The sequence below is a fragment of the Falco naumanni genome, chromosome 1, assembly GCF_017639655.2.
Source record: "Falco naumanni isolate bFalNau1 chromosome 1, bFalNau1.pat, whole genome shotgun sequence".
Classification (NCBI taxonomy): Eukaryota; Metazoa; Chordata; class Aves; order Falconiformes; family Falconidae; genus Falco; species Falco naumanni.
This window is the reverse complement of record NC_054054.1, coordinates 119,859,343-119,886,173: the sequence shown is the minus strand read 5'-3', so window position 1 is coordinate 119,886,173 and position 26,831 is coordinate 119,859,343. Positions and strand designations below refer to the sequence as shown.

The 26,831-nt window shown below is 59.7% G+C and overlaps 2 protein-coding genes across 6 annotated transcripts in view; one reads left to right on the top strand and one right to left on the bottom strand.

The window, feature by feature from the left end:
* The window catches only part of TMEM104 (transmembrane protein 104), a 45,136-nt gene extending 39,812 nt beyond the window's left edge, over positions 1–5,324 (top strand). For 4 of the 5 annotated variants that reach the window (XM_040581755.1, XM_040581753.1, XM_040581754.1 and 1 more), the window contains one exon: positions 1,606–5,324. In XM_040581755.1, coding sequence (XP_040437689.1) covers positions 1,606–2,366 — 761 coding nt within the window. In that variant the 3' untranslated portion in view covers positions 2,367–5,324. The remainder of the gene's footprint in view (positions 1–1,605) is intronic. The other variant, XR_005826013.1, reaches the window with a different exon arrangement.
* A 3,515-nt stretch (positions 5,325–8,839) lies between these two features.
* GRIN2C (glutamate ionotropic receptor NMDA type subunit 2C) lies at positions 8,840–24,180 on the bottom strand. Its single transcript, XM_040581752.1, has 13 exons — positions 23,767–24,180; positions 19,177–19,600; positions 16,893–17,488; positions 16,288–16,402; positions 15,491–15,702; positions 15,195–15,363; positions 14,702–14,855; positions 13,234–13,359; positions 12,921–13,150; positions 12,524–12,684; positions 11,759–11,946; positions 10,950–11,182; positions 8,840–10,568 (listed from the first exon to the last, which is right to left on the bottom strand). Exons 2-13 carry the CDS (start codon positions 19,582–19,584, stop codon positions 9,168–9,170), a joined length of 3,993 nt encoding a protein of 1,330 aa, XP_040437686.1. The 5' UTR covers positions 19,585–19,600; positions 23,767–24,180; the 3' UTR covers positions 8,840–9,167.
* Between the last annotated feature and the right edge of the window lie 2,651 nt (positions 24,181–26,831).

The window sequence follows — 26,831 nt, the reverse complement described above, 5'->3', positions numbered from 1 at the left end:
ATGAAATGCGGGGCGTAGCTTGGTAAAGGCGCAGCACAAAGGTGGGGTTTGCTGCAAGAATAAAAGGAGGATCTCTGTGAGGGGAGACACTGGCTCTCAGGGAGTGCTGGGGATGCGCAGGATGCAATGTTCGGTTAAGGTTAATCTGGTCTTGCAGGGGACAGAAGAGGCAGCGTGTGCTAACTGGTCTGTAACTATCTTCCCTAGTCTCTCCCATGTCTAGCTGCCTGTGGCAGGTGGAACAGTACTGGGCACAGAGCAAGCTAGTGTCCTTGTCACCCTGCCGCAAGCCTGCCCGGCTGGCAGCGCTGGTGGCCAGCCTCCTGTGAGCTTGGCTGCAGGACTGCACAGCTCTGTTTAATTCCTCTGTATTTATATTTATGACATTCAAAGTTCTCCACAGTAGTAGTCTCAGCATTTTGTTATTTTTTTTCATCACCTGATAATTCACGGCTCTGCTCCAATGCCTCAAACCAGTGCAGGAGACAGCTCTGTGCAAGCCACAGTGGCCCATCCGTTGCCAGCACCAGCCTGTAAATCTTGCTGCTTGCTGCCCTGCCAGGCAGGGGTTTTTTCCCCCCTGTTCCTTGTTAACTCCAGCGGCTGATGATCATCTTTCCCAGGTTGATGTGATTTCTGTGTCACCAGAATTAGTTTTCTGCTGGTTTTATGTGCCATGCTAGGAGTAACAGTCTAGCAGTAACTGCTTCTGGCTCGTATTTCCACCAGTGGAGTAAATAAGGGCATTAACCCAATCTCCTCAATTAATTTTTTGTCCATAACACGTTGCTTTTTGTGATAAGCTTTGTAAAATGTTATTAGGCTTTTCCCTGACATAAGCAAAGGGTAGATGAGCAGACTTTGTGCCTAGAAGTGATGAATTTTAATAGCAGTCTTTCAGTTTTGCTTTAGTCCCTTCCAGACTGGCTTCTCCACCCTGGGATTAACTACAGCCAGCCTGTTCCTCCTGGCTAGGAAATGACTGGCTAGTTCTTGCTCTATCGTGCTTGACAGATCACAGGGACAGGAAAGCCTGGTAGTAGCTGCTGCTCCCGCACATCTGCCTGTGTACATAGATGAGGTCTTGCAAACATTAGGCCAGTTGCAAATTGCATAGGAATATTACTGGGGTCGACCGCATCCAGGTTTAATCTTTTTTTTTTTTTTTTTTTTTTTTTTAAATCTAGAGGTCAAAGCTCAAACATCTCCAAGCCATTTTTAAATGGTGCTGTTTCAGCCAAGGTGCTGAAGCATCCGTGGCAGAAGCATCCGTGGACGTGAGACCCTCGAGGGCAATGGGCTCAGCCAGCTGTGTTAGGATTGCATTTCTGAAGGGCTGTTTGCTATGGGGGGTGGGAGCGTGAGTCCCTGCGGGAAGGAGACTGGAGGGAGATGCCTGCCAGTCCTGAGCCCATTCCCTCATCTGCTGCCAAGCACTGAAAGCAAGTCCTGATTAATTCCTGTGCATCTTGCCTTTGATGTACCACCTTCTCCGGAGATAAGGAGATGCTCTTGTGGAGCAGGACAGAGTGCTGGTGCCAATGGGAGGAGGGTCATGGGGAGTGCAGACCTGGGCTTGACCTGGAACCTTCTCTCTCTCTTCAGCTTTCATCCTCATGATTATTCTGGCCCTCATCCGCATCAGCAGAGGCCAAGCTGAAGGTCATCCGTCCATGGCCCAGCTGTCGGGCATCCGCAATCTCTTTGGGGTGTGTGTCTACTCCTTCATGTGCCAGCACTCTCTGCCATCCCTCATCACACCCATCTCCAAGAAGAAGCACGTCAACAAGCTCGTGCTGCTCGATTACATCCTGATCCTGGCTTTCTACAGCCTCCTGTCCTTCACTGCCATTTACTGCTTCCGCAATGACACCCTCATGGACATGTACACGCTCAACTTCACCAACTGCGAGATCATCAACGTTGCCTTCATTCGTTACTTCTTGGGCCTCTTCCCTGTCTTCACCATCAGCACCAACTTCCCCATCATCGCAGTGACTCTGCGCAACAACTGGAAGACCCTTTTCCACAGAGAAGGGGGGACCTACCCGTGGGTGGTGGATAGGATTGTCTTTCCTGCCATCACGCTGATTCCCCCAGTGCTGGTGGCTTTCTGCACCCACGATCTGGAGTCCTTGGTGGGGATCACGGGAGCCTATGCTGGGAATGGGATCCAGTATCTCATTCCGGCTTTCCTCGCGTACTGCAGTCGGAAGGACACTCAGCTGGTCTTTGGCAGCGGGACAGTTAACAAGCACCTCTCCCCTTTCCGGCACACCTTCTGGATTGTGTTCGTGCTCATATGGGGCTTTTCTTGCTTTGTGTTTGTGACTGCAAACATTGTCCTGAGCGAGTCAAAACTCTGACATGGGGGTGGTGACACACTCCCTCCTGGGCTCCAGAGACTTTAACATTTCAGCCCCCGCTCTGGGACTGTGGAGTTGGGGGAGAGGTGACATGAAGGGAAGTTTCCAGGCCATCGGCTTGGTAGCACAGGCCAGACCTGGGCACAGACTTTCTTCACTCCATTTTGGGTGTGGGTGGAGTGGACTCAGCCTTGTTACAGTCCTGGTTCTCAGACCTGTTACACAAAGGCATGGGGCTGAGCCCTTGGCAGGCTGCACGATTAATCAGTGTCCAACCATTTCTGCCTTTAGCTCTGTTGGAGCATCACTTTCTCTGCCCCTACAGTGGCTCTCCATGTGCTGCAGGTCTCGGCACGCAGGAGAGCAGGCAGCCTTGGCTGCTCACTACACTAGTTGGCTAAATGTCCCTTCTTGCAAAGGCAGGGGTATGCTGTGCAGGATCCAGCAAGAGTTTGGGAGAACAGAGTCTCTTCTTTCTGCGGAGACCCCTTCAACCCAACCTCCTGTGCCAGTTGAGGGAAGAAATCAGGGTGGAAATAGACGTAATTCAGAAGAAAATAATTTTGTGCTGTTACATTTTCTTTTTCTAGAGCTATTAACCTGTTTGGGCACCATGGATTGCCTGGCATCTGGGATCTTTTGCTTAGAGCTGAATTTCTCCAGCCCAGGAGTTTACATTGACACTTCTCATCCCGTTTTCCTGTGCTGTGGCAGCCCCAGCCGGACAGAGCAGTGCCCTTACGCATGCAGAGATACGGGTCTTCACCCCTTAGAAAGGAAACTGCAGCCTTGCTTCCCTCAGCTCCTGCGTGCAGCTCAGTGGCTTCAGCTGGCAAGGGCCCTTCTCCCTTTCTCACCTTTGCCTGGGGCTGGTACAACCAGCCAGCCCCTGACTCCAGTGGTCAGGATTCGCGTGGGCTGGGGAGGTGCTAATTACCCAGTCCTGACACGCGTGAGTCCTGGAAGAGCTCCGGCTGTGCACACTGATGCGTTTCCAGCCTCCTGTGCTGGGTAATTAGCCTTGAAACAAGGTGGGTGTTAACTCAAGGGACTGGGCTGGTGCCAGGAGGACGCAGCAGTGCCCTGGCTCGGCCCTGCCTGCCTGCAGGAGCCGAGCTCCTGGGTGCTGCGGGGGGAGCAAAAACTGAAACCCGACTGGAACTGGGCTTGAATCCCACCTCTTCTCTTTCTGCACAGGGTTAAGGTGGGCTTTGGGCTGGTGCTGCTCAGCTTATCTGAGAATTGCCTGACTGCTACCTGAGGCAGCTGGTGCTTTAGGTGAGTCTCTGCTTTTGAGGCTGCTGGTGGTCCCTGTAATACCACACAGTGACAGATGGCACTGGGTCCTGTGCTCTGAGGCCCTTGGGCAAAGATCACATGCGTTTTCCTAACAAAAGGCAGAACTTTACAAGTTTTCATCTGAAATATTTTAACCCCCCCCCCGCCCCCCTTATTAAAGCAGGTTCAAAGCCAGCTGCATGTCATTTATGTGAGATCCTCTTGCTCTCTGCACTTGCTGCAGTATTAAGTGTCACTGCTCACTAAAGCAAGCTTTGAACTGCAGCTCTTTTTAATCAAGCTCTGTTTTCAAGTAGGACTTTCTGGTTTCCATATGACCTGAAGTGCTCCTCCTGGGGGAATATGCGAGTACCTGGAGCTGTATAAAAACACTTCATGGTTTTTAAAGCAAAACCCTGCACCTCTCGAGCCTGAGCAGTGCCATGTGTCCTTGCTGAGCTGCTTGAAGAGGATCCGGGGGGACTCTTTGCCTCCTCTCCAGTGTGATCCCAAACAGGCATTAGCCACCCTTGCTAGTGAGTTTAAACATCTCCAAGTGCTCCAGGGAAACTGATGTGGCATCTTCAGTGCCAAACCGACGAGTTATTTTACAGGTAGCTGCTGCTGGCGTCTCGTTTAGGAGAGGTAGGTTGGAGGGCAAGTTCATGGGGCAGCTGAGCTGGGAGCCACCTGCGAGGCAGCTGCGAGCTGGGCAGAGCCGGAGGGAGGAATTTAATGCTGATGAAATGAGCCTTTGGAAAGCTGGAGAGGCTGCGGGGGCTGTTCCTCTGCACAAGTGCACAGGTGTGGGTTTATGGAGGGGGCTGAGGCCTTTTCTGATGTGCTGTCTGCCCTCGGCTGTCTGTGCTTTGCAAGGCACTTGGCTCAGCCTCCATCCCTTTCAAGTGCCCATTTCAACCTCTTGCCTTCACATCTCATTGCCAGCCAGAGGCTGGGGCTGTTCTCCGTGATTTCATCTCCTCTCATCCTTCCTCTCTTAGGGCTGCCCTTGGTCTCCTTCCTTCCTGCCCCTGTTCCGTGCAGGGTAGCCGCCTGCCTGCCTTGCCTGGGATGGGAGGAAGGAGGGAGCCCAGCCTCCCCGCCATCTCCTACTGTTAAACATGTGCCTTCTCTTCCCTGGCTGGGGTGAACCTCTCCTCCTCGGCACGGTGGCAGTTCTGAGGGGCCTTACCAGGTTTTGGATGCGGCGGCACAGTGAGGGCTCGCATCCTGCCTCGGCCTTTGCCGTGGTACCTCACTGAGCAGGACTCTGGTCCCCAAGGAGCACAAGTACTTCCTTAAATAAGTAACCATGAATTCCCGGACACCCACTGTCCTTGCACAGCGACAAAACAAATATATCCAAGAAATTGGGGTGATTAACGGAAAGAAGCTCTATGGCAAAGAACGTTTTTCATATGAAACATGACATAGCAATGCCTTAAAAATTACTGGAGAAAGTGGGAAGGGGACGGCTCAGTGATGCCAGCACTAGTGGGGGATGCTGGGTGACCCTGGCTCGGCGCGGGGCAGGAGCTCCCTGCTCTCACCCATCACAAACTAGTCTATTTTTATTTGGCTGTTATCAACACTAACAATTCATTATTACAAATTCTCACGTGATGCTTGTCCTGACTGTAATTAGTTTTAAAAAAATGGGATTAAAACAAATAAAATGCACATTATACGTCTGGTTTAGTCTGGCTGCTTTTTCCACCCCCTTCCTCCTCTTGGGCATGCACCAAGCAGCTATTCCTGGAGGGGATGGCTGTGACTGATGGGGCTGCAGGCCAAGGAGAAATGGCAAGCGGAGAGGCTAATGGAGACCCTCACCTCCTCTCTATTAGCCTCCTGCAACTCTGGGTGGTAGCTGCAAACTCAATTAAAACATCTGTACTTTCCCTTTCTCAATTACGGCTCCTTACACTTAAAACCAAACAAATTGAATTGCTCTGCTGCCTCAGGCTGCGAAGGCAGTTTCTGCCAAGAAATTTATTATCACCATAAAGCACAGCTTGATTTATGTTAAAATATTAAAACAGATCTTTATGATGGAAATAAACAGTTTCTGCTGTGATTCTCTCGAAGGACCTCACAAGCAGTGGAGGATTTCAGGGCTCGGGCTGTAAATCTGAGCCCAAAGTGGCATCAGGGATGGATTCGGTCTTTGGCAGCACTTCGAAGAACAATGGCCAGGGAAGGAAAAATAGAAACCTCGAGCCCGAGAGGCAGGTTTAGGTGAGGCTTGAACATCCCCAGCAGCCGTGTGTCACTTGGGGGGGGGTTTCAGCTGTTTAAAGGTGTGTGAGAAGGTGCTCACCAGCCTTTGCCCCATGGGGGTTTGGGCAGCTGGGCGCTGACCCCAGGAGCTTGGGGAAGGGTGTCTGGCTGCAGGGGCTTGGCCGTGGGGGCTGCTGTCAGCATAGGGGGATGCCTGGGGGCTGGGGCAAGGGGCTGCTTTCACTGCCTTGGCACCCAGCTGGCACCCACCGACCTCACTGGGGTGCTGCAGCCCCCGGGGCTCTCCCCAGCCCCGGGGAGGTGGGTGCCCCGGCTGGTGCAGGGGGGCGGATGGGACCCAGGGGAAGGTTTCGTGCTGCAGCTTTGCCCCGACAGGAGGCAGGAACCGGGAGGTGGCTGCAGATGCTGCTCCCTCGAGCATCCTTGGGCATGGCAACACCCTGCTGTCCCCAATGCTGGCCTCGTATTTTCTCTGGTTTGTGATTTAACCAGCTCCACCTGCCCTGATCTGAGCCACCAGCTCCCCATAGCAGCACCAGCACATCCTTACCATTGGAAACCTCTTCCCGTGGCTGACCCGTGCTGGCCTGCCACGTTCCCCCTTTCCCCAGCAGGATGGGTCTTGTGATGTCGAGCAATGGGGGCAGTAAAAATAATACGTGCTGTGGTGATGCTGGAGCCGCCAGAGGGGGGGAGGGTGCCGGGGGAGGCTGTCGGCCGGGGGGCGCTGACTGCCCCCGAAGCAGGGCTGAGCCCAGGAGGTGGGTGGCCAGCAGAGCACCGGCCGTATTTCTCTTTGCACATAAACGGCAGCCCACAGTGTCCCAGGGCGGCACAGGTGCCAGAGCCGACTGAATTAAAAAGTGATTGATTAGACAATTTCACCAAAAAAGAAATATCCCTCAGTGGCTGTTAAACACTAAAGTACCCAACCCACTGCTGCCCAGTCAGAGGGTGCTTCCAGGCTGCTGCTTCCCTGCAGAAGCCAGTCCCTGGGCTTCCCACCCGTCCCTGGTGTGCCCTGGGGCGAGGGGATGCTGCAGGAGCAGCTCAGCCCTTCCTTGGTCCGGGATGGGGGGGGGATTGGGGGGGTCACGCATCTCCCACCCGCTCCGGGCTGCTCATTGCTCCGTGCCCCATTCAGCTTTTCTCCCACCAGCGCCCAGGTTAGTGCCTGGCACCGGGAATGAGATAAAACTGGTGCTCTTCCATCTCAATTAACATATAAAGATGATTATGCAAATGCCACCATGCAAATGCACCCATCCCCAGGGCCACCTCCCCGGGAGCACCCCCAGCACCCCTATTTCCCTTGTCCCTTGCTGCCTTCAGCCTCCACAGCAAAGCCCTTCAATAAAGCATGAAGCAAATCCATTTGGCCTCTGCTGAGTCACCGGGGACATCACTAATTAATTTAAAACGTGGGTTGAGGATTTTTGATATTTCTTTTTCGTTTCTCTCTTCTCTGCTCCCTTTTGTTCTCACAGCCCCAACCTTGGCTCGGGCTGGCCCCCAGTCCTGAAGGTGTAGCTGTGTGTGTTGGCTTCCTTGGGCCAGAAAGTCACAAATCGGTGGGGGGAAGGTTCCCCAGGACACACTGGAGCCTCCTGGGGACCAGCCCGTCACCCCTGGGGGCATCTGGGCCACCCACCTGGGGATAGCTGCCCAGGGCAAATGGGTGCCATCGCCTGGGGCAGCCTGGCAGGGATCCCCTTGCCTTCAACTGGGTTTATTTATTTATGGCCTTTATCTAATACACCAGCACCTCCCTCCCTCACCACAAGGCTTCAGAGGGGCTGCCAAAGCAATTAAGAGACAATTGCAATGATAAATAAGTAAAGGGAATTAAAGTGCTGGCACTGGTGTGTGATGGCAGGCTGAGGGCGGGGGAGGGGAAAACTGGCTGCATTTAACCCCAGGCAGATGGGTGGATGGGTTGACAGACAGATGGGTGGACAGATAAGACATTGCCAGGGCTTCCAACCCTGGGCCACCCGTGGCCAGGCCCTTCCTGACCTCTCCGGGGGTTTGCAACCACCCCTGGGATGGGGCTGGGGGTTCTGGAGCCACCCCTGCCATTGTCCCCTTGCTGTTACTGGCCCTCGGTGGCTGCCAGCAGCCCCCCCAGCTGCTCTTAAATAGGAAAAATAAATATGACAAAGCTTTAGAGCAGCTTCCTGGGGGAGGTTGTTCATCCAGGTAGGCAATGTCAAACCAGCCAGGGAGAAGGGCTGTGGGTTGGCATCTCCCTGGGAAGATACCATGGGCAGTTTTCCATAGGATTATAGCCCCGGGATGGGTCTGGTACCGGCGGGCAAAGCCGTGGCTGCTGCCCCCGGCCCGGCAGCCCCAGCTCCTGCTTCCCAAATCCCTTCTCCCCTGCCTGGTGCTGCCTGAGCATCACGGCTGCCCCTGCCCGCACCCCCGCGGCCCAGCAGGGAAAGGGCTGTGTTAGACGTACATCAAGTGAAGAATTAAACCCAGCTCATCTATCGTACCTGATTTATGGCTCCATCAGCCCTGGGAAGGTGGGAGGATTTTTTTTTTTTTTTCTCTTTCTCATTCCCCCACAGCACACCTTCCCAGGGCTGCCACACCATGCTGCAGCTCCCTGCTGGGCTGCTGATTTGGGAGCATCACTTACTGACCCGAGCTCACCCCCATCCCTGCCCAGCACCTCCAAACCTGGGCAGGGTGCCTTAACTCCAGCTTCAGTGCTCTCGGTACAGGCTGATGTCTCCCAAGTAATTATCCCTCAGCGCGGTTTAATGAGTTGCTGTTTTCCTTGGCCTGGCTGCTGCCGGTGGGATAAGCCTGTGTCGGGGCTCAGCAGTAGAGACACAAATAGGGAGGCGGTGCACAGGACCACGAGCATCCCCGTGACAGGGGGTAAAGCCAAGGGCAGCCCCAGGCTCACCACCAGAGGATGGAAGAAGGGTCCCCAGCTGGTTGAAAATGTCTCTTTAATGACCTGGACATGGCATTTTGAGTCCTTTGAGTGAAAATAAAATGTGACGGCAACACGGCAGCAATGCGTTTGGCATCCCCAATGCTAGCCCTGCCCGTGGGGAGAGCCCGAGCCAGCACACGCCAGCCCTCGCCAGGCTCCTCTGACCCTCCCCCAAAAGCGCACGGGACCCGCCGAGCCGCTTGGAGCATCCCGCTGCCCGCCACGCAGGACCCTGGGAGGCTGGAGCCCGGCCGGGAGCCGTTGGCTGGCCCATGGGGCCACCCGGGCAAGGGGCAGGCAGAGGGGTGCGGACACCCCCCTGTCTCCCCCCATCACACCTCCGACTCCAGGCTGGAGATCCGCCGCCAGGACCCACCAGTACAGGGACTTGTCACCCCACGGGCCACCAGCGGGTCCCTCCTCTCCGTCCCCGCTGCCCGCAGCAAGGCCAGCTCCCCGCGCCTCCCGCAGTCTCTGCAGCTGCTGTCCCAGCGCCCAGCTCCCCGGCTGCATCCCGCTGGCACCCTGGGGTGCTCCCGGGGCAGCGGGGACCCCTGCGAGCGGTGTCCCAGGTAGAGGCCCCGGCTGGCATAGGAGTTCATGCAGGCGTAGGGCGTGCACGCCGGCACGGTGGCACGGGGGTTTTGCCGGCAAGCCTCCCGGTAGGATGGCAGCCTGGCCACAGGTGAGCGCGGTGCCAGCCGGCCAGCGGCCTGGGGACAGCGGGGCCCACAGCCGTAGCCGGCCTCAGCTTCAGGGAAGAGGTCGGGCACGTTGGCGCGGGTGGGCGCACGGGCAGCACCGCAGTGCCGCAGCCCCCCGGGACAGCGCTTCTCGCCCCGCTCCCCGGGCGCCCTGGCCGAGCTCGCCCATCGGCTTGGCTTCTCCCGCTCCATCACCGCAGCCTCCGGCTCTCCCCTGGCTCTGCAAGTCCTGGTGGCTTTCGGGAAGGCGCCGCGAGGGCAGGATGGAGGCAGGAAGGGGCTGCCCACCTCCCGCCTCTTCTCCGCTGCCGACAGCAGCCGGGGCAGTGTCCCCGAGCCCCCGTGTCCCCCGTCCCCCTGGAGTAGGGGGGGGTTCTGCAGTCGGTCCCCCCGCCCTGCCGGCCGCTTGTGCTCCCTGTAGATGTCCGGTGGTGGGAGGTCCCTGGGGGATGTGGGGGGTGGGAGGGGAGCCCCGACATGGTTCCCCACCAGCACCTGCTCCCCAAAATCCCCCCCTGGGGAAGTCTTCACCAGGAGGTGGGGGAAACCCACAAGGGCTTCATCCCCCACACAGCCACCCCGAAACTTCAGGGGATGCAGGAGGCGGGGGACGTGCTCATTTGCCCCTCTCCACTTCTCCTCCCCAGGCAGCCGGGAGTCCACGGGGATGGGCTGGGGCAGCGGCAGCCCCAGAGGAGCACCCTTGGGAGGGCAGGCTCTCCCCAGCCTCTCAGGGGGGGCCAGGTCAGAGGAGGGGGCCCGGTGGGCACCGGTGCTGTTCTGCACCACGAGCTGGGGTGTCCTCAGGGAGAAGGTGGTCTGGAGGCGCTCACTGTGGCTGCTCCAGTCCTCGATGGTGCGGGTGGCCTGCTCCAGCGAGCCGCCCACGCTGGCCGTTGACACCATCTCCTTGGCCGCCTGCAGCATCTTCAGCACATTGGCCTGGGCTGAGCTGGTGGTGACGTCAGGTGTGGGCGCCCGCCGGGGGCTCGCCAGGGTCTGCACTCCATTGAAGCAGCTGTAGATGCCCTGTGGAGAGAAGCAGGGGGACCCCCACCATCAGCAGGGTCACTGGGGTCCTGCAAACATGAACCCACCCTGATAAGCCGAGATGATGCTGCTGAGGCTGAAATGTCTTGACAGCACTGATGTCCCCTCCCCAGCATCCACAGTGCTGCCAGGGTGGGTGACACCATCCTCCATCACCCCCTTCTCCAGGGATGCTAATACGGGGTCATCCCCAGGGCCAAGCCCTTTCCCCAAATCCTGGCTTTTCTCCCCAACCATCAGCACCATCTTCAGCCCCTCCCATGTGGGTCAAAGGGACGATGTCCACCAAGCCGTGCCCAACCCCATGACACTGTGGGAGGACACTCAGGCCCCTCAAGAGCCCCCATCAGCATCACTCACCCTGCTGATGGCCAGGAGAAAGTCAAGCTTGTGGGACTTGGGGACAGAGTGACGCAGCTTCCAGTAGACAAGGTGCTCCCAGGCAAAGACCAGCAGGCTCAGCCCCATGGCCACCAGCAGCATGTAGAAAACCCCAGCCATGTTGTCGATGTCCAGCTTGCTGCTCATCACTTCGTTCTTCTCATTCTGGCAGATCCCCGACAGCCAAACTGTCTCCAGCTTCTGGGTCTCGCCTGGGGCCGGACACACACAGCGATGGGGGGGGTGAATGTGCCCCTCCCTGCCCTGGCATCATCTCCCCAAGCACAGCCCCTGCCCATCCCCACCCCTTCATGGAGGGACAGAAATCCTCTCCAAGCCCCCAGAGCTGCTGCCCTTGGCCTGAGCATCCCACCAGCCACTTGGCTTCTCCAGGGCCTTCTCCTGCCTCTGTCCCCCACCCATGTGCCAGCCAGCTGTGCTCACTGTCCCCTTCCCTGGCTTCTCCTCCTGACCCTCAGATTTTGTGCGTGGCCATCTCCAGGATTTTGCTGAAGGAATATGGGGGACCCCAGGGGAATCACACACACACACACTCCCCCCCCTCCCCCCACCCCAGCAGCGGTCAGCTGGAGAGATGCTGCTGGAATTAATGTTCCCTGAAAGGAACTGGTGGAGAAGCCCCTCAGTGGCATCCTGCAAGGAACCATGGAGGCTTCACAGGGTCTGGGGGCCAAAGCCATGCCCCCTGGGTTAATGTGGAGGGCAGGGGTGGGGTGAGGATGGGGAGATGAGGACAGGGCTAGTGAGAAGCTCGCCCAGGCACCCACCATCTCCCAGGAACTGGAGCAGAGCCAGGTCGATAGCTCGCTTCCAACGCGAGTCCTTCTGCAGGGCGATGCCGTAGCCTGTGGTGGCAAACACCTTCCCGCTGCCGATGGTCACCAGCTTGCAGCCCTCGTCCTTGCCCGCCATGTAGTTGAGCACCGCCGCGTCGTAGATGAAGGCGTCCAGCTTCCTGCCCCACCGATGGGAGGGAGAGTGAGGATGGGGACGGGGACGGATGCCCTTTTTGGGGGGCTGTACCTCGTTTGGGGGAGCTCTACCCGTTTTGAATAGCTGTAGTCCATTTGGAGGGGGTTGTGTCCTTCTTGGGGGGTCTCTGCCCCATGTTGGAGAGCTTTAACTCCTCTGTGGGGGGGGGGGAAGTACCCAAGCTGGGGGGGGGGGGGGCGGGCTGCATACCTTTGGGGGGGGCCATACCCCACTTGGGGTGTGGGGGGCTGCATCCCTTCTGGGGGGATCTGTATGAGCTTATACCCCAGCTGCAGGGTGTCGTACCCTGTCTGGGGGGGCCCGTATCTCATGCAGGGAAACCACACAGAGCCATATCCCATCTGGGAGAGTTGTGTACCCAGCCTGGGGAGTCCACACCCCACTGGCGGGGGGCTGTACCCCAGTTGAGGAAGCCCTACCCCATCTGGGAGGCACTGTACCCCATCCCAGGGAGCTGTAGTTCATTTGGGGTCCTGTATCCCATTTGGAGGAGGTGTACCCCAGCTCTGGGAGCCATACCGCATGTGGGGGAGCCGTACCCCATTTTGAGGCTGGTGAGGGCATCCTCCACGGAGCGCTGGTTGTACTTCACCATGTGGGTGTGCATGTCAGGGTAGTTGCTGCGGATGTTCCTCTCGGTGCTGCCATTGGGGACGGTGCCGAAGCGGAACGGGGGGTACTGCTCCTGCGGCTTCTGGAACTGCAAAGGGGAGCCCCAGGGAGCGGCATCACACGGCATCCGTGTCCCTGCTGTGTCCCCTGCCGTGTCCCCTGCCACGTCCCCAGCATGTCTCCGGCACGTCCCCCCTCCCCACCAGCAGCCCTCCACCTGCCCACCCATGCCCAGCCAGCTGGCAGTGACATGCAGCCCTGCCAAGTTTTCACCACCCCAAAAAAATTATTTTTTAGGGATCCCAGCCCGACCGTCAGCCCCACCTTCCTGTCACTCAGCCCTGACACGGTGTCGATGTACTGCTCCTGGATCATGAAGGCGGCCAGGTTGGCAGTGTAGCTGGCGAGGAAGATGACGGCGAAGAAGGCCCAGATGAGCACCATGATCTTGCTGGTGGTGCCCTTGGGATTCTCGATGGGCACCGAGTTGTTGAAGACCAGAGCCCACAGCAGCCACACCGACTTGCCGATGGTGAAGGAGGGACCTCCAGGCCCTGCGGGGACAGGGGACAGAGGGGACAGCCGTCAGCCCCGCTGGAGATGTGTGTGTCCCCCCCTCCCACCTCCTCCAACTCACTCTTGGCGCTGGTGAGGTTCTGGTTGTAGCCGACGGGGCTGAAATACTCAAACACGAAGACAGTGACAGCCACCACAGTGAGGCACATCACGAACATCATGACCCACACGGCTGGACTGTAAGGCTCTGCAAAGCAAGTGGGTCTCCATCAGCCCCCCCGGACACTCTACAGCGCCCTGGGGACCCCCAGCAGCCCTCCCTGATGGATGGGGCTGTCCCTCCTGGGAGGGGAGACCAGGGCTGGCAGCACTGCAGCCGAGCAGATGATCCACAGGGAATCAGGAGGGAACGGGGATGCTGTGAGGTGGGGGGATGCAGCCATGCTTCTCTGCCTAAGCAAGATCAGCCTTTCATCAGTGGCGAGATGCTAATGAGATGCTGCCCATGTCCAGGGTCATCCTCAGGAGCATTTCCCATGGGATCATGGATTGTCCCCCAGATGGCTCTGGCCATGGGATTGTGCCTGCACTGGGCATGGGACCAGCCCCTGGCTCTGCTCAGCCCCTGGGAAAGCCCCTGGGAGCTGGGGGTGGGCAGCGAGCCCCCGCCTGCCTGGGATGAGCTAGAACAGGGTGGCAGGAGTGGTGGAGATGCATCCAAGCCCTCAACGTGCGGCTGCCGAGGTCCATTTGTCAGCGCGTCCTTCGCTGTCAGGGAGGAGAGGCCTCCCCTGATGGGGATGCGGCTCATTAGCGCAGGAGGCAGGAGGCGCAGGGACCGCAGACCCTGGCCCTCTGGACCGGGGCGGGATGCTCCGTCTGTCCCCGGGGCCGGGGAAGGTGACCCCTGCTTCAGGGGGAGGTGGGCCCTGCGGTGTGCAGGGGACAGGAGGGGGAAGATGTGCCCAGGCTGGCAGTGTCCCATACCCCATGGCATCCCTGGCACCCACACCCCTGCGCACCCTCCCGGTGTGGGAGCCCTGCTCCAGCTGAGCCGGGATGCCGCTGCCGTGCCCTTGCCGAGGGCCGGGAGCCCTGCCGAGCTCTCAGGCTGAATTTCATGATGACCTTGGCCAGTCTCCTCCCCTTCCTAGGCTGCAGCTTTGCTTTTTTAAAACTCATTAAATAAAACTTTTAGCAGCAGCAGTTTCCTGCCCCAGCTTAGCCACAGGCTCTGGTGACGGTGGCAGAGAAGGGGTCCCCAGAGCAGAGCTCAGAGCTGGCAAATACCCACCTTGTCTTCCCCCCCATCCCCGTCCTCCCTCCTCCACAGAAGTAACGAAGAGGAGGAAACCTCCAATCCCAGCTTCCATCTCCAATCCCAGCCTCCATCTCCATAATAAAAGGATTATTCAGGTGAGGGGCGGAGGAAGCCCCAAAGCCAGCAGCACAATCTCCTTCCCTTATGACTTGGTGGGGTTTTTTTTCTCCTTACAAGTTATTTAAAACTGAATAATATTTCTAATTTGCATTTTCTGGAAGCATGGGATGAACCCACAGCCAGACAGAGGGAGGGGCGCACGGCTCACCCAGGAAGGCAGAGGGGGAGACGGTGCCGTTGCTCCTGGCCACCATGACGCTGATGCCCGTCTCCACGAAGGGCACGGAGAAGTCCACGATCTCAGAGCGCTCCTCGTTGATGGTGAGGGAGCCAATGGCCATGTCTGCACGCTTGTAGTACACCTGGAGAGGGGGCAGATGGTCTCAGGATGGGCAGATGGACAGGCAGAGGTACCCAGACCACCTTCCCCAGGCATTTCATCTCCAACATTACCAATCTTAACTTTTGTCTTTTTTTTTTTCCTAAAACAGTAGCTTCTCAAATGACCAGAGGTACTAACACAACCAGCTGTGGGAGTTGTAAATGTTTGGCTCATTTCCTCATTCTCCTGGCACAGCTCGTGCCAAACTGTCCCTTGCTCAGAGTCCCACCACAGACACCATCTCCAGCAGGAAAGCCCGAGGTTCTCTGGAGTGGTGCCCCCCAGGGAGGGCCAAAGTTGGGGTCTGAGCCATGCCCACCTCACCGATCATGCCGTTCCACACCCCACGGACAATCTTGCCATGTTTGCCGTTGGTCACCAGGTAGAGGTCATAGGAGAACTTCACTGCCTTGGCCAGCTTCTTCAGGATGTCAATGCAGAAGCCCTTGCAACACAGCTTGGTGTAGGGATCCACAAGGCCATCACCACTGAAACCATGCCGGGGAAAAAAGGGTTGGACCAATCAAAGATGCTCGGAGCACCCTGATGCCTGCTGGACACCACGTGCCTGGGAAGCAGTGGCCAGAATTGCCCAGCTCCATCCTCACTGCTCACCTCTGGGAGGAGTTGGTCTGCTTGCGGCAGGGCACAGTATTGCGCACGCAGACCCCGGTGCTGGGGTCCGTGTTCTCCACGATGACGAAGGGTCTCTCCTCCAGTGTGGCCACCGTCAGGTGGCGGTTATCGGCCACGGGCTGCAGGAAGGAGCCGTAGCGGGGCCATACCGGGTACTTCATGTGGATGATGCCTTTCTCCCACTTGCCCACCTGCCCCCAAGGGAGAGCGCACCGTCACCTCGGCGAGGGGCTCTGGGGGTCACATGGGGTCCCGTGTCCATCCTCCCCATGCCTTTGGGACTCGTTTCTCCTGGAGCATTGTCAGGCTGGAGCTCAGCCATGGTGAGACCCACCTCAGCATCCCTTCCCCATGCACCCACTGACCACAGGGCGAGGTGTTTCCTCCTGTGCCCCAAGCGCTGGGCTTGGGTGAGCACAAACCTGGCCAGATTTCACCCAAAATACTTTCAAACTAGAAAAAAAAAACCCTCCATGCAGTTTGTTTCAGGTCTAGGTGTTCCACTGCTGTTCTCCAGAGGTGAGCAGTTGCATTTTTGCCTCTTTTGGAAATTTTCAGCCAAATTGCAGGGAAAAAACCCCAGTTCTTGGCAGAGCTTTGGTGCCCAGCATTGCCACAAAGCCCCACCTTGCCACCATGGGTACTTTTGGTGCCAGTCACAGGTTTTGCAATGGACAACCTGCCCCAGGGTGGGACTCCAGCCTATGCATGGCCCCAGGCTCACCCTGCCCACCCCCACTCCCAGTGTGCCCATCCTGGGGGGTCCAGGGTCCTACCATCTCCCAGAGCCGATGCTGGTTAAGCGAGATCACCACCATGGTGGGCCTGACCAGGTAGCCGCCTTCATTGAAGGAGAAGTCCCTGTGCTCCCATGTCACATTGAGGAGGTGCCTGGTGGGACACAGCACCCATAAGACTCTGGCTGTGCAGCTTAGCCCCGTACAGCCTTCCTCCTCCTCCTCCTCCGGCTCCACCGGGCTGCCACGGGCCCCCATGGAGACATGTGGAGCTGAGAGCTGGGGACCAGGTTTAGCCACTGTGCAAGAGGCAGCAGGGAGCTGGAGAAAGCCCTGCCAGCAAGGAGGCACTGCACGGACTGCCACAGCAGCCCCAAGCGCACATCTGCACTGTGAAGCAGTGCCATGAAACCCCCCCTGAGACCCCCATGGGTGCCAGGTCGCAGAGAAGCACGGGAAACTGCAAGGGCTGCTCTGGAGAGATGCTCCAGGATAAGCCCAGCCAAGAGGCATGGACCACCAGCTGCAGCTCAGCGAGCATCATCGCCCCAGCCTGCCAGCTCCATCCTCCACCTCCTCTGCCCCTTCCCTCTTTGCTTCCCCATTCTGTTTCATGCCCATCCCAGTGCCCCCCCGAGCCTTACCGGTAGAAGCTGCTGTTGGAGGTGGTGGCTCCACCAGGGGCCTGGCAGTCCCGTCCCACCTCCGGGAGGTAGCCATGGGCCCGGAAGAAGCTGGCTGCTCCCATGGCAATGATGGCCACCCCATCCCGCACCTTCTGCCGCAGGCTCAGCTTCCAGCTCTCTGTCACCACACTGATGAGGCCGACAGGGAAGGAGGCGGGTGGTACCTCCATGTTGCCCACTGACAGGCTGGGCACGATCCAGATGTAGCCCGGCCCCACCAGGCCAGCTTGCTCTGCCATGGTAAAGAGGTACTCAGCCTCCTCTCGTGAGCAGTAGACAATGAGGACCTGGGCATCGATCTGCCGCAGGAGCCGCTGCGTCCTAGAGCTGCTCCGCTCCTGGCTCATCTCGAAGGTGAGCACCTCCTGCAGCTCCCAGCCAAAGTAGCTGGCGTCCGTGAAGGAGCGGATGACGTCCAGGAATATGTTGTAGCCCGGGTAGAGGCTGGTAATGACAGCAAAAGAGCCCCAGTCGTATTCCTCCAGCACCTTGAAGATCACCTGGATTTGCTGCTCGATGGAAACACCCAACTGCAGGAAAGCCGAGCCGGGCTCCTGTGGGAGGAGAAGGAGTCAGGGGCTGCTCTGGCACCATGGTCCAGGTGTCTTGTGCCCGTGCAAGCCACCTTGAATTTGCCATCATGAAGGGTTCAAGGAGCCATGATCTGGCATGGTCCATGGGCTGGAGACACCCAAAATGGGACAGATCCTGTGGCAGTCTCCAAGGAACATCATCCCATGCAAAGGGTCAAGCCCTACAGCCTCTCCTCCATTTCTCAGCTTGTTGACCAAAAATTTGTCCATCCTCCAAAGGAGACCAACAATTTCTCCTTAAACCAGGAGAAGGAGGGGGACAAGGGCTCTGCCAGGAGTGTAAATCCCATCCCAGCTCCAACTCACTACCTGCTGCTGGAGCCTGTGTGGCTCCTTCCCTCTCACCCCGTCTCCCCAGCCATATGGCCTCTCATTAGCAAACCTTAATTGATCTGATTCTGTCTTAAATGATTCAGCGAACAGCATTTGCAGAAGGTCTCGTGCAGGCAGTGGGGTTTTGCAACCCAGATCCCCTCCTCCTCCAGAGGAAGAGTTTTTCCAATGAGGCTGGTGGTCCAGCTGGAGGGGTGAGCCCCAGGGACTCCTTCTGGGGAGTGGGATCTGCTGGGATCCTTGGACGCATGAGAGGAGGAGGAAGAGGTCGAGCCTCAGACAGGCCCCTCCACCACCCCTGAAATACCCCTGGAGAAAGCTGCAGGAAAATCATGCCGACCACAGCAAAGCCATGGCTGTTTCCCAGTGCGTGGGGTGAGCCCCTGCACCCACCTGAGCCCCCTGCACCCCCCGAGCCTACTGCACCCACCCGAGCCCCCTGCACCCACTGCAGCCCCTGCCACCCACCCACAGTGAGCAGCACCTGGGGTGGTCCAGGAGCACCTGTCGGTGCAGCCAGTGCTGCCGAGGTGCCACCCAGGGGGTTCAGAGCCCCAAACCTCTGGGCAAGTGGAACATGAAAGCAGAGGGGCGGCAGGGTCTCCAGCCCCGGGGGCTGCTGCCATGGGAAGGGGCCAGCACTGGGACCCCTCCAGTGCCCAGGCTGGGATGAGCAGCCAGGGGACAGAACCCAGATCTCCCCCTTGGGAGGGACCGGAGCCTCACCACAGCCCATCACAAGCTGCCCAGCACCCTCCAGCCTGGCTGCAGCTCTCCCTGCCGCCAGCACTTCCCGGCAGGCAGGTGACAGTGACTAGTTGACAGTGACAGTGTCTGATGCCAGCGAAGAGGAGAGAAGCTAAAAATCCTTTTTCAGCCCGTGGTGCACCTGAGATTGCTGCCACAGCCAAGCGAGGCTTCTCCACGCTGCCTGCCCAGCCATTTCAGGGCTGGATTTGGCCCTGGCATCGCATGGAGGGAGGAGGATGGGGACGTGCCAACCCTGCCACTGCCCCTGCAGCCCCAGCGCCACTCCGGCACCCCACGGTCGGCACAGCCTGGAGGGGACAGCAAGCAGGACACCAGGGAGGGTCCCTCCACAGGGCACTGTAGTCCCCTCCCTGAAGTCCCCTCCATGTCCCACCGCCCCAGCCAGCCACGCTGCCAGAGCCACTGCCTATTCCTGCCCACAAGCCCTGCACTGCAGCCTGGCAGCTCCTCTGCCCTCCAGCATTTCACATCCCATATCCACCCCTCTCTAATAATCCCTCATTTCTCTCCCCTCCCCCGGAAATAACCCGTAGCGAATGCCTCACCTTCGGGGTCAGGACCACAGCAGACCCCCCGCTGATGCTGATGACGGGGACCTGGGTCTGGGAGGAGATGAAGTCCAGGATCTGGGCCACGGCCTCTGTGCCGACGTTGTCCTCAAAGACGATGCCGTGGATCTTGTGGCTGGCAAGGATGTTGCAGATCTGGGTGAGGAGGGTGCTGGGGTTGGTGTTGTTGACGATGACGGTGATGGGGTGGATCTCCAGGGGCATGTCCAGGAAGCTCTGGGGACTCAGGCGGGAGCGGATGTGCAGGGGGTAGGACGTGCCCCCAAACACCACGGCCACGTTGACCACCGGCTCCTCGGGGCTGGGCAGCAGCAGGTCTGTGAAGGCAGCTGAGCAGCCCAGCACCATCGACAGTAGCAGAGCGTGCGCCGGCGCTCTGCCCATGTCCACCGCCACGTCCCTGCTGGGACAGGACACAGCCCCTCGCATCTGGCCACCCACCAGGACCCCCAGCCCCACTCACCCCAGCCTGCCCCGCAGCAGCACCAGGGTGGGTTGACCCCAGGGAGAAAGGGGAACCTTCATCCTTTGGAGGCTGCACATGGTCAAGGGACAACCACAGGGTTGTGCCCACCACCCACCATGCACCCAAGTGCCACGTTCCTTGTCCCCAGTCCCACCAAGCACTAAACCTTCCCAGCTGGTTACCCCTTCCCACCACCACACCATCCCCATCCCACCACCACCATTCCCCTCCCAGTCCCATTGCCTTCCCACCCCGTCCCCTCTCCAAAAGCCATCACTGCTAGGATGCTCCTTATTGCCCCTTCGACCAGGGATGGGGACAGGAGCGAGAGGTGACAGGAGGAGCTGGCAGCTCCCTGGTGCCTCTCTCCAGAGCTGCCAGCCAGCTTCCATATTTAAAGGCTTTGCCCTTGAGGGAGGGTTCAGCTCTGCAACCCCCATGTTGGGATTTTGCAAACCACACAGTCATCGGGGCAGCTGGTCCCCTGCCTGTCCCCCTGCCTGTCCTCTGCCCATCACTCTTCCCCAGGGCCCTTGCTCTCTCCCCCCAGATCCCAACAAAAGCACCTGCCTGGCCCTTTATCTCCAAGTTTCCCCCTCCCCCAAAACACTGCCCTTCAGCTTTCCCCCCTTCATGCCTCTGGTGTGTGTCCTGCCTGGCACTGCCCACCCGGCTGGGACATGCGTCGCACTGCGTCTCTGCCAGCTGTACCCCAAAGCCAAGGTCGGGGGGAGGGGGGTTTGGGCACATCCCCCCCTGCCAGGTCCCCAGGTCCCCACTGACTATGATTGCTCAGCCCGCAGTAGGCAGGGTGAGAGCCCCCGGGGGTTGGGGGGGAACACACGTCCCTGCTCACGGTGATGCACCCCCGTGCTGGAGCTCACCCCTTCCTTGGAGCCTGCCGGCAAAACCAACCCACGGGAGACCTGTGGCCGGGGGGATCTGAGCCCCCCTGTGCCCTGTTGCACCCAGGGCCATTGCTCCGGTGCCACACTGGGCAGCAGGGAGGGGGACAAGCAGCCCTCCACGGTGGCACCAGCCACACGCCAGTGTCGCTCCATGCAGCAAGATGCCAGCTGGTGCTCAGAAACGTCACTTGCAATTAAAAGCTGCTGTTGCTTAACGCGTTCCTCGGCATGGCCGGAGGAGTCCCTTGATGAGTCCCAGATGGTTTCGGGGTCTGCGCTGCCCTGGGGACCTGCACCCCAACACCACTCTGTGCCACAGTGACGGACAACCCCTCGGCACACTGCAAAAGCATCGCCAGCGTTTTGGACTGAAAACGCAGGAAATAAACCCAACCACTGCCCGGCTGGAGACTCTGCAAGAGCTGCTTGGTGTGGATTTGAGCACCAGGGCTGCCTGCTCCAGAGAGACGGGGGACATGAGCCCCACATCCCCCTCCTGCACCCCATGGGTACTGGGAGGGCTTGGGCACCCGGATGGGCACCAACGCTCACCAGGGAGCATCTCTCCTGGCCAGAGGGGTTTCAGGAGGGGGATCATCCACACCTAGCACCCACCATCACCCAGGGGGGGTTCACCCTGCCCCGCTGCATCCCCCCCTGTCCCACACTGCAGCCGGCCAAGCCGCAGGAGCCACGACACCACACCGATGGCTGCAGCCAGGGCCCCTTGGCCGGAGAGGGTGGCAGGTGAGTCATGCCATGCTGGCAGCGTCCCACGCTCCGGCACGGCCAGCATAACGGCGGGGCAGCCTGCGCTGCCCGCTCCTCGTTGTGAATTCCCAAGTATTTTTAGTCCCATGATAAATAATTCATCGGGAATCCGGCATCAGCTATCCGAGCAGAGAGGAAGGGGAGCAACACACCACCCAAAACAAACAGAGCTGCTCTCCTAGCGGCTCTGCCTGTCTGAGCCCTCCTCAAGGACGTTTAAATATACCCTGGGCCCTCGTGGTGACTGATCGGGTTTGCTTGTTCCAGCCCTGGCACCTCACCCATCCCAGACCCTTATCCTCCTCTTCCTCAGCCCAGCTCTTCCCCATGCTCGAGAGCCTTTTCTAGCACCAAGTAACCCAAGCACAGGCCGGCAAACCCCTCCCGTGATGCCGAACACTGCTTCCCAAGGGGTTGCTCCGCTCCTGGCTGTAACTGGGAGTGGGTTTGAGCAAACTGGTTTCCCGCCAGACTGAGCCGCAGGTGGAAAACAACCCTGCCCCTTGCAGCCAGAGCATGATGGCAATGGCAGAGGGGAAGGTGGCATGGGCACATCGCATCGCTCAGCCATGGATGAGATAACCAGGAGGTTGGATTTCCATCCTTCCCCAGGAATCTGGTGCGGTTGGCCAGAGCCAAGCCGCTCGCCGCAGCCCTTGGTGGCTGTGGAGGAGGATGGAGGGGTTTAGGGCCAGCAAGCCCGTGGCTGGCAGGGGCTCCGTGCACGGGCTGGAGCCAGGGCTGCTCCAAAATGGCCAGATTCAGGATGCAAAGAGCAGCCAGCTCCTCCAGCCCAGCCGATTCCATGCACTTCCAGCTCGTCTTTTCCAGGAGCAAGCTAGAGGGGTGTAGGAAAATGTGGGGTTTGGGGGAGGATGAAGGTGAGGAAGGCAAATTGCAGGGAAGTGGTAGAGGCAGAGGAGAAACTGAGCCCATCCCTGCCAGAGCCGGGGCTGCTCTTGGGCTCCACACAACACAGCAAAGCCCCCATGGACTCTAAAAAAAATAATAAATAAAAATCACATTTTTCAACCTCTTGTCGCAAGCACTGCAGATTTGCTCCTTTGGGAAAAGGCCTTCCCAAAAGGGACGTTTTCCAGCTGGGCAAAGGGCTGGTGGCCAGGCTGGAGCAGGAGGAAGGTGGCCCCAGCCGGGAGCACAGGCAGGGCAATGCCACCTCCCGGCAGCCTCCCCAGGGACCAGGGGACACCCACAGAGCTGCCCAGTAGCTTCCCCACTTGGGTTTTGATGCTTTCAGGTGGGTTTGAACAGGTTAACCCCCCTCCTGGGCATGGCTTCACCTGACACACCAAACACTCGCAGAAACCTCCTGCTAAAGGCACCAGTGGAGCCCTTACCCCCCACTACTCCCTGAAATATCATTTTAATGCAACAGGGAAAGTTTGCTCCTAATTTTAAACCTCCTTTTTGCCCTCCCTCCATCCCTCCCTCCCCTGCTCCAAGAGGGGGAGAGCTCATGCAGATATTTTGACCTCAGGAAAGGGAGAAATAAAATGCCAAAATGCAACATATCTGTAACGAAAAAGAAACCTTATCCTCCCCCCCCCCCCAAAAAAAAAAAAAAGCCTGCAAGCCCAAAACCAGAGGGAAGGCGCAGCCTGCACCAGGGGAGGGGGAACCACTGCCGATGGATGGAAAGGACGGAGTGAATCTGAACCTGGCAGGGGCCATGTGGGGAGGACAGGGGGCACTGGGGAGGCTACCGGGTTGTGCCAGGGCTTGTCATTGTCCCCAATGGGGGACACCCTTGTGGAGCAAGAAGACCTCCGACGGAGCCCCCCAGAAGGAAGCAAAGCAGCAAAACCTCCCCAAAGCCAACTCATCACCATCGCCGTCCCCATGCAGGGAGAAGCACCGGCAGCCTCCGGCAAGCACCGTCTCCTTTCAACCTTCATCTGCCACCACCCAGCACCACCCTCCTCATCCTCATCACCCTCCTCTTCCTCGCCCGTGCCTCCGACAGCAACAGTTGCGGGCCGGGGGCTGCGGGCTGGGGCGATGGGGGGCCCCCCCGCATACACACGCACTGAAACGCAGCTTAAAAAGGTCGAATATGGATTAACCAAAAATAAACGCCAAGTGTCCTGCCTGCCGCTGGGTTACGCAAGGTGGCGGGGGGGACACAGGGCTAGTGGCACCCAGGGAGGTCTCCCCTCTTTTTTCTGCCTCCCACCCACCCCAAACCCCCCCCCAGCACAGCGCCCGAATAGCGGCTCGTTCCCATCCTTGCCCGGGACGGGAAGTGGGAGCTCTTGGGGATGGGGGGATGCTGGGGTAGAGGGGAATGGCCACAGCGACCCCCCCGCCCCCCCAGCCCACCCCTCCAGCCCATCCCTAAAAGTTCTCGGCGACGGCAGAGCCCGTCGGGGGCCGGTTGCCCCCAGCCCGGCCGGTACTTACGGGACCGCCGCTGCTCGGTGCCTACATGCCCCGCGGCTCCGGCGGGGCTGCGCGTCCCCCCGGGGGCTCGGCCCCGGGCAGCTCTCCCCTCCGGCGAGGCAGCCCCCCCCGGCAGGATCGGCCCCCGCCGCGGCTGGCGGGGGGGACCGGCGGCTGCCGTCGGTCCCGGCTCGTCCTTGGCGGCGGCGGCGGCGGCTCTGCAGCGGCGGCTGGAGGCAGGGACGGGAGCGGGGGAAGGAGGGAGCGGGAGCGGAGCGGGTGTGCACGGGGGGGGGCCCGGTGGCAGCAGGTGTCTCGGCGGCCGCCGGGCCCCGGCAGCCATCTCCCCCCCCCACCCCGCGCCGGGACCGGCGGGGCTGGCCCGGGCGGGACGGCCGGGAGGAGCCGGCGGCCGGTGGGGAGGGCTGCGGGGATGGGGGCACGGGGGGGGCACGGGGGCGGTGGGGAGGGCTGCGGGGATGGGGGCACGGGGGGAGAGGTGCGGTTATGGGTGCCCGGGGCGGGGGGGGGATGCGGGGATGGGTGCCCGGGGGGAGAGGTGCGGTTATGGGTGCCCGGGGGGGGATGGATGCGGGGGTGGGTGCCCGGAGGGGATGCGGGGATGGGTGCCCGGGGGGGGGGCACGGGGGCGGTGGAAGGACAGGACGTGTCCTCCTGCCTCACCGCAACTTCGGGGCTGGCCGCCAGCCCCGGGGAGTGGGGAGGGGGAGGCGTGACGGGCAGCCCTCCCTCCAGAACCTGCCCGCCTCCCTTGCATCCAGGGCTGGCTCCAGCGCTGGGGAGGGCAGGGGGCAAGCCCCCTCCTTGCTTCGTCCCCCTTTTTCCCCAGGAGGAAAAACCCACCGCAAAATGGCACAGCTCTTACAATGCACCCACCCCCCCTCCACCCCCCAGGAAGAGCTGGAGGGGTGCAAGCAGCTGCGGTCGGACACCCACCCACACACCCCCAGTAAATAACCTCCAGCCCTTTGCTAACTGAACCGGTGGGGTCTGGCCAGGTGCCCCGCAGCTGGTGCAGGGCAGCCCCAGGGTCCCCATCGGTCACAGGGAGGGGGGGTGACACAGAGCAAAGCCCCCGCAGGCAGCAGCAGCCTCCAGCTGTCACCAGGGCCAGTATTAAAGCATCAGCTGATCCCGCAGCACTGGTTTAGAGCAAGCCAGACTGGGGTGGGGGGGTAAGGGGGGAGATCCAGCAAAGGAAGAGGGGGGAGACGGGCAGGGGCCTTGCTGGGGTCCCCTTGCCCCCAGCTGGGTGCTCAGTCCGCCCCCAAACTAGCCCATGCTCTGCAGCAGAGCTGAATTCCAGCCCTGCCAGGGGTGGGGGGGGGCAGCTGCTCCAACACCTCCCGATGCCCCGGCTCAGAGCCATGGAAACACTGGGCATCGCCCTGAGAGCATCTGCCCGGCTGCCGGTGTGTGTTGCCAGCAGCACCCGTGCCCAGGCACTGCCCTCCTGCCTTCCCCAGGGGCAGATGCCCAGCTCGGGGACACAGCCATCCAAACCCAAGTTATTTAGAGCTGTCGGGTGGCTGCCACCCAACCTGGCACCGCAGCCACCTGCAACAGCATCCCTGTGCCTGCTGGGGCCTGGAAAGGCCGTTTACAGAGAGGTTTCAACCTACCTAAAAACCTGCTGCCTGCCTGCAGTTAGCCAGGAGCTGCCTGGTGCTGGAGCTCCCCAAGGCAGCCCACTGTCTGGGTGCTGAGGATGCCCCCGCAGTACCACAGGGTTGCCAGAGATGCCAAAAAAAGGGAGGAAAGGGAACCCTCCCCCCCCACACATTTTGGGATTCATTTTAATCCCTGTAAAAGCAGCACTCGGTCTCTCTTGCAGAGCTCAGCCAAATCTCCGAGGCCGCTGCGGTGCAGGGCTGGGGGCAATGGGGGATGCAGGACCTTGCACCCCTCTCTTGGCTGCTGTTGGCTGCATCCTGCTGCCCTGGCTCAGGCAGCCCTGGCTGCCCAGTGCTGCCCGACCCCGGCAGCTCTGCCTCTCTCTTGCCCAAGGATAGGAGACGTAAGGGTTAGCAACAGGTCCTCCCACCCATGGTCGGGTGTGACTGGACCTGGGGACCAGCTTTCCAGGGATCTGGTCCCCTGGAGCTGCCGCAGAAACCCTGGGTGGCTCCTGTACCCTCAGTGCCCCCGAGTCACCCTTCCCAGGACCAGCTGCTCCCCGGGCTAGATCCCTTAGGGAGTCTGGGCTCACACCTATTTCAGCCCCAGTGATGCTTCATAGGGAAAATATTTCTCAGCAGAGCCACCAGCACCCAGGTGGAACAAGGAGGCAGCAGCAACCCCCCGGGGACAATACCCAGCTCCTCCATCACACCCATGACCCTCCAGCATCCCCTGGGACATTTAACCTCCATCACAGCCCAAAACCCACACGTGGAACAAACAGACAAACCCAGGTCCGGTGCACAGCTGGAGGGTGTCTGCAGTGGGGAGAAGCAGTGAAGGGTCACTACCGGTGGTGACACGCAAGCCCGCTCCCCACCCCCCCACCCCCCACCCCCCCCACCCCACCCCCCAGCCACGACTCCTCTCCCTCAGGAGTCAAACCCAGCCAAACCCCTGGCCAGCGGCTCTGGCTCCTCCTCGCAGTTCAAAAACAAAACCCACAACAGTTTTCTGGGGGAGCTGTTCTGCAACCATCAAAACACCTTATTTGAGCATTTAAACAACAAAAGACCTTTTTACGTTCAAAACAACTGCCTCGATGGATGCAGAGGTTTGGATTGAAAGAGAAGCACCAACAGCACCCGGGATGAAGCCCACAATCCCTGGAGGCACAACTGGACTTTTCCTCCTGGTTGGAAACCTCTGACTTCCCCAGCCCCTCGGTGCCACCCTCTCCGGAGATGCTGTGCCCTCTTTGCCCGGCTTTCTGGGCTGGGCAGGGATAACAAAGGCACAAAGCTGCCTTCCCCCTCCTTCATCCCCCGCTCCAGACCGCTGGGGTGGTACCCTGGCACGGGACCCTCAGCATCCCAGCGAGTCCCTCACCCACCCACGGCACAGCCCAAGAGGGACCTCAGCCAGCTTCTCCATCACCCTGTTAC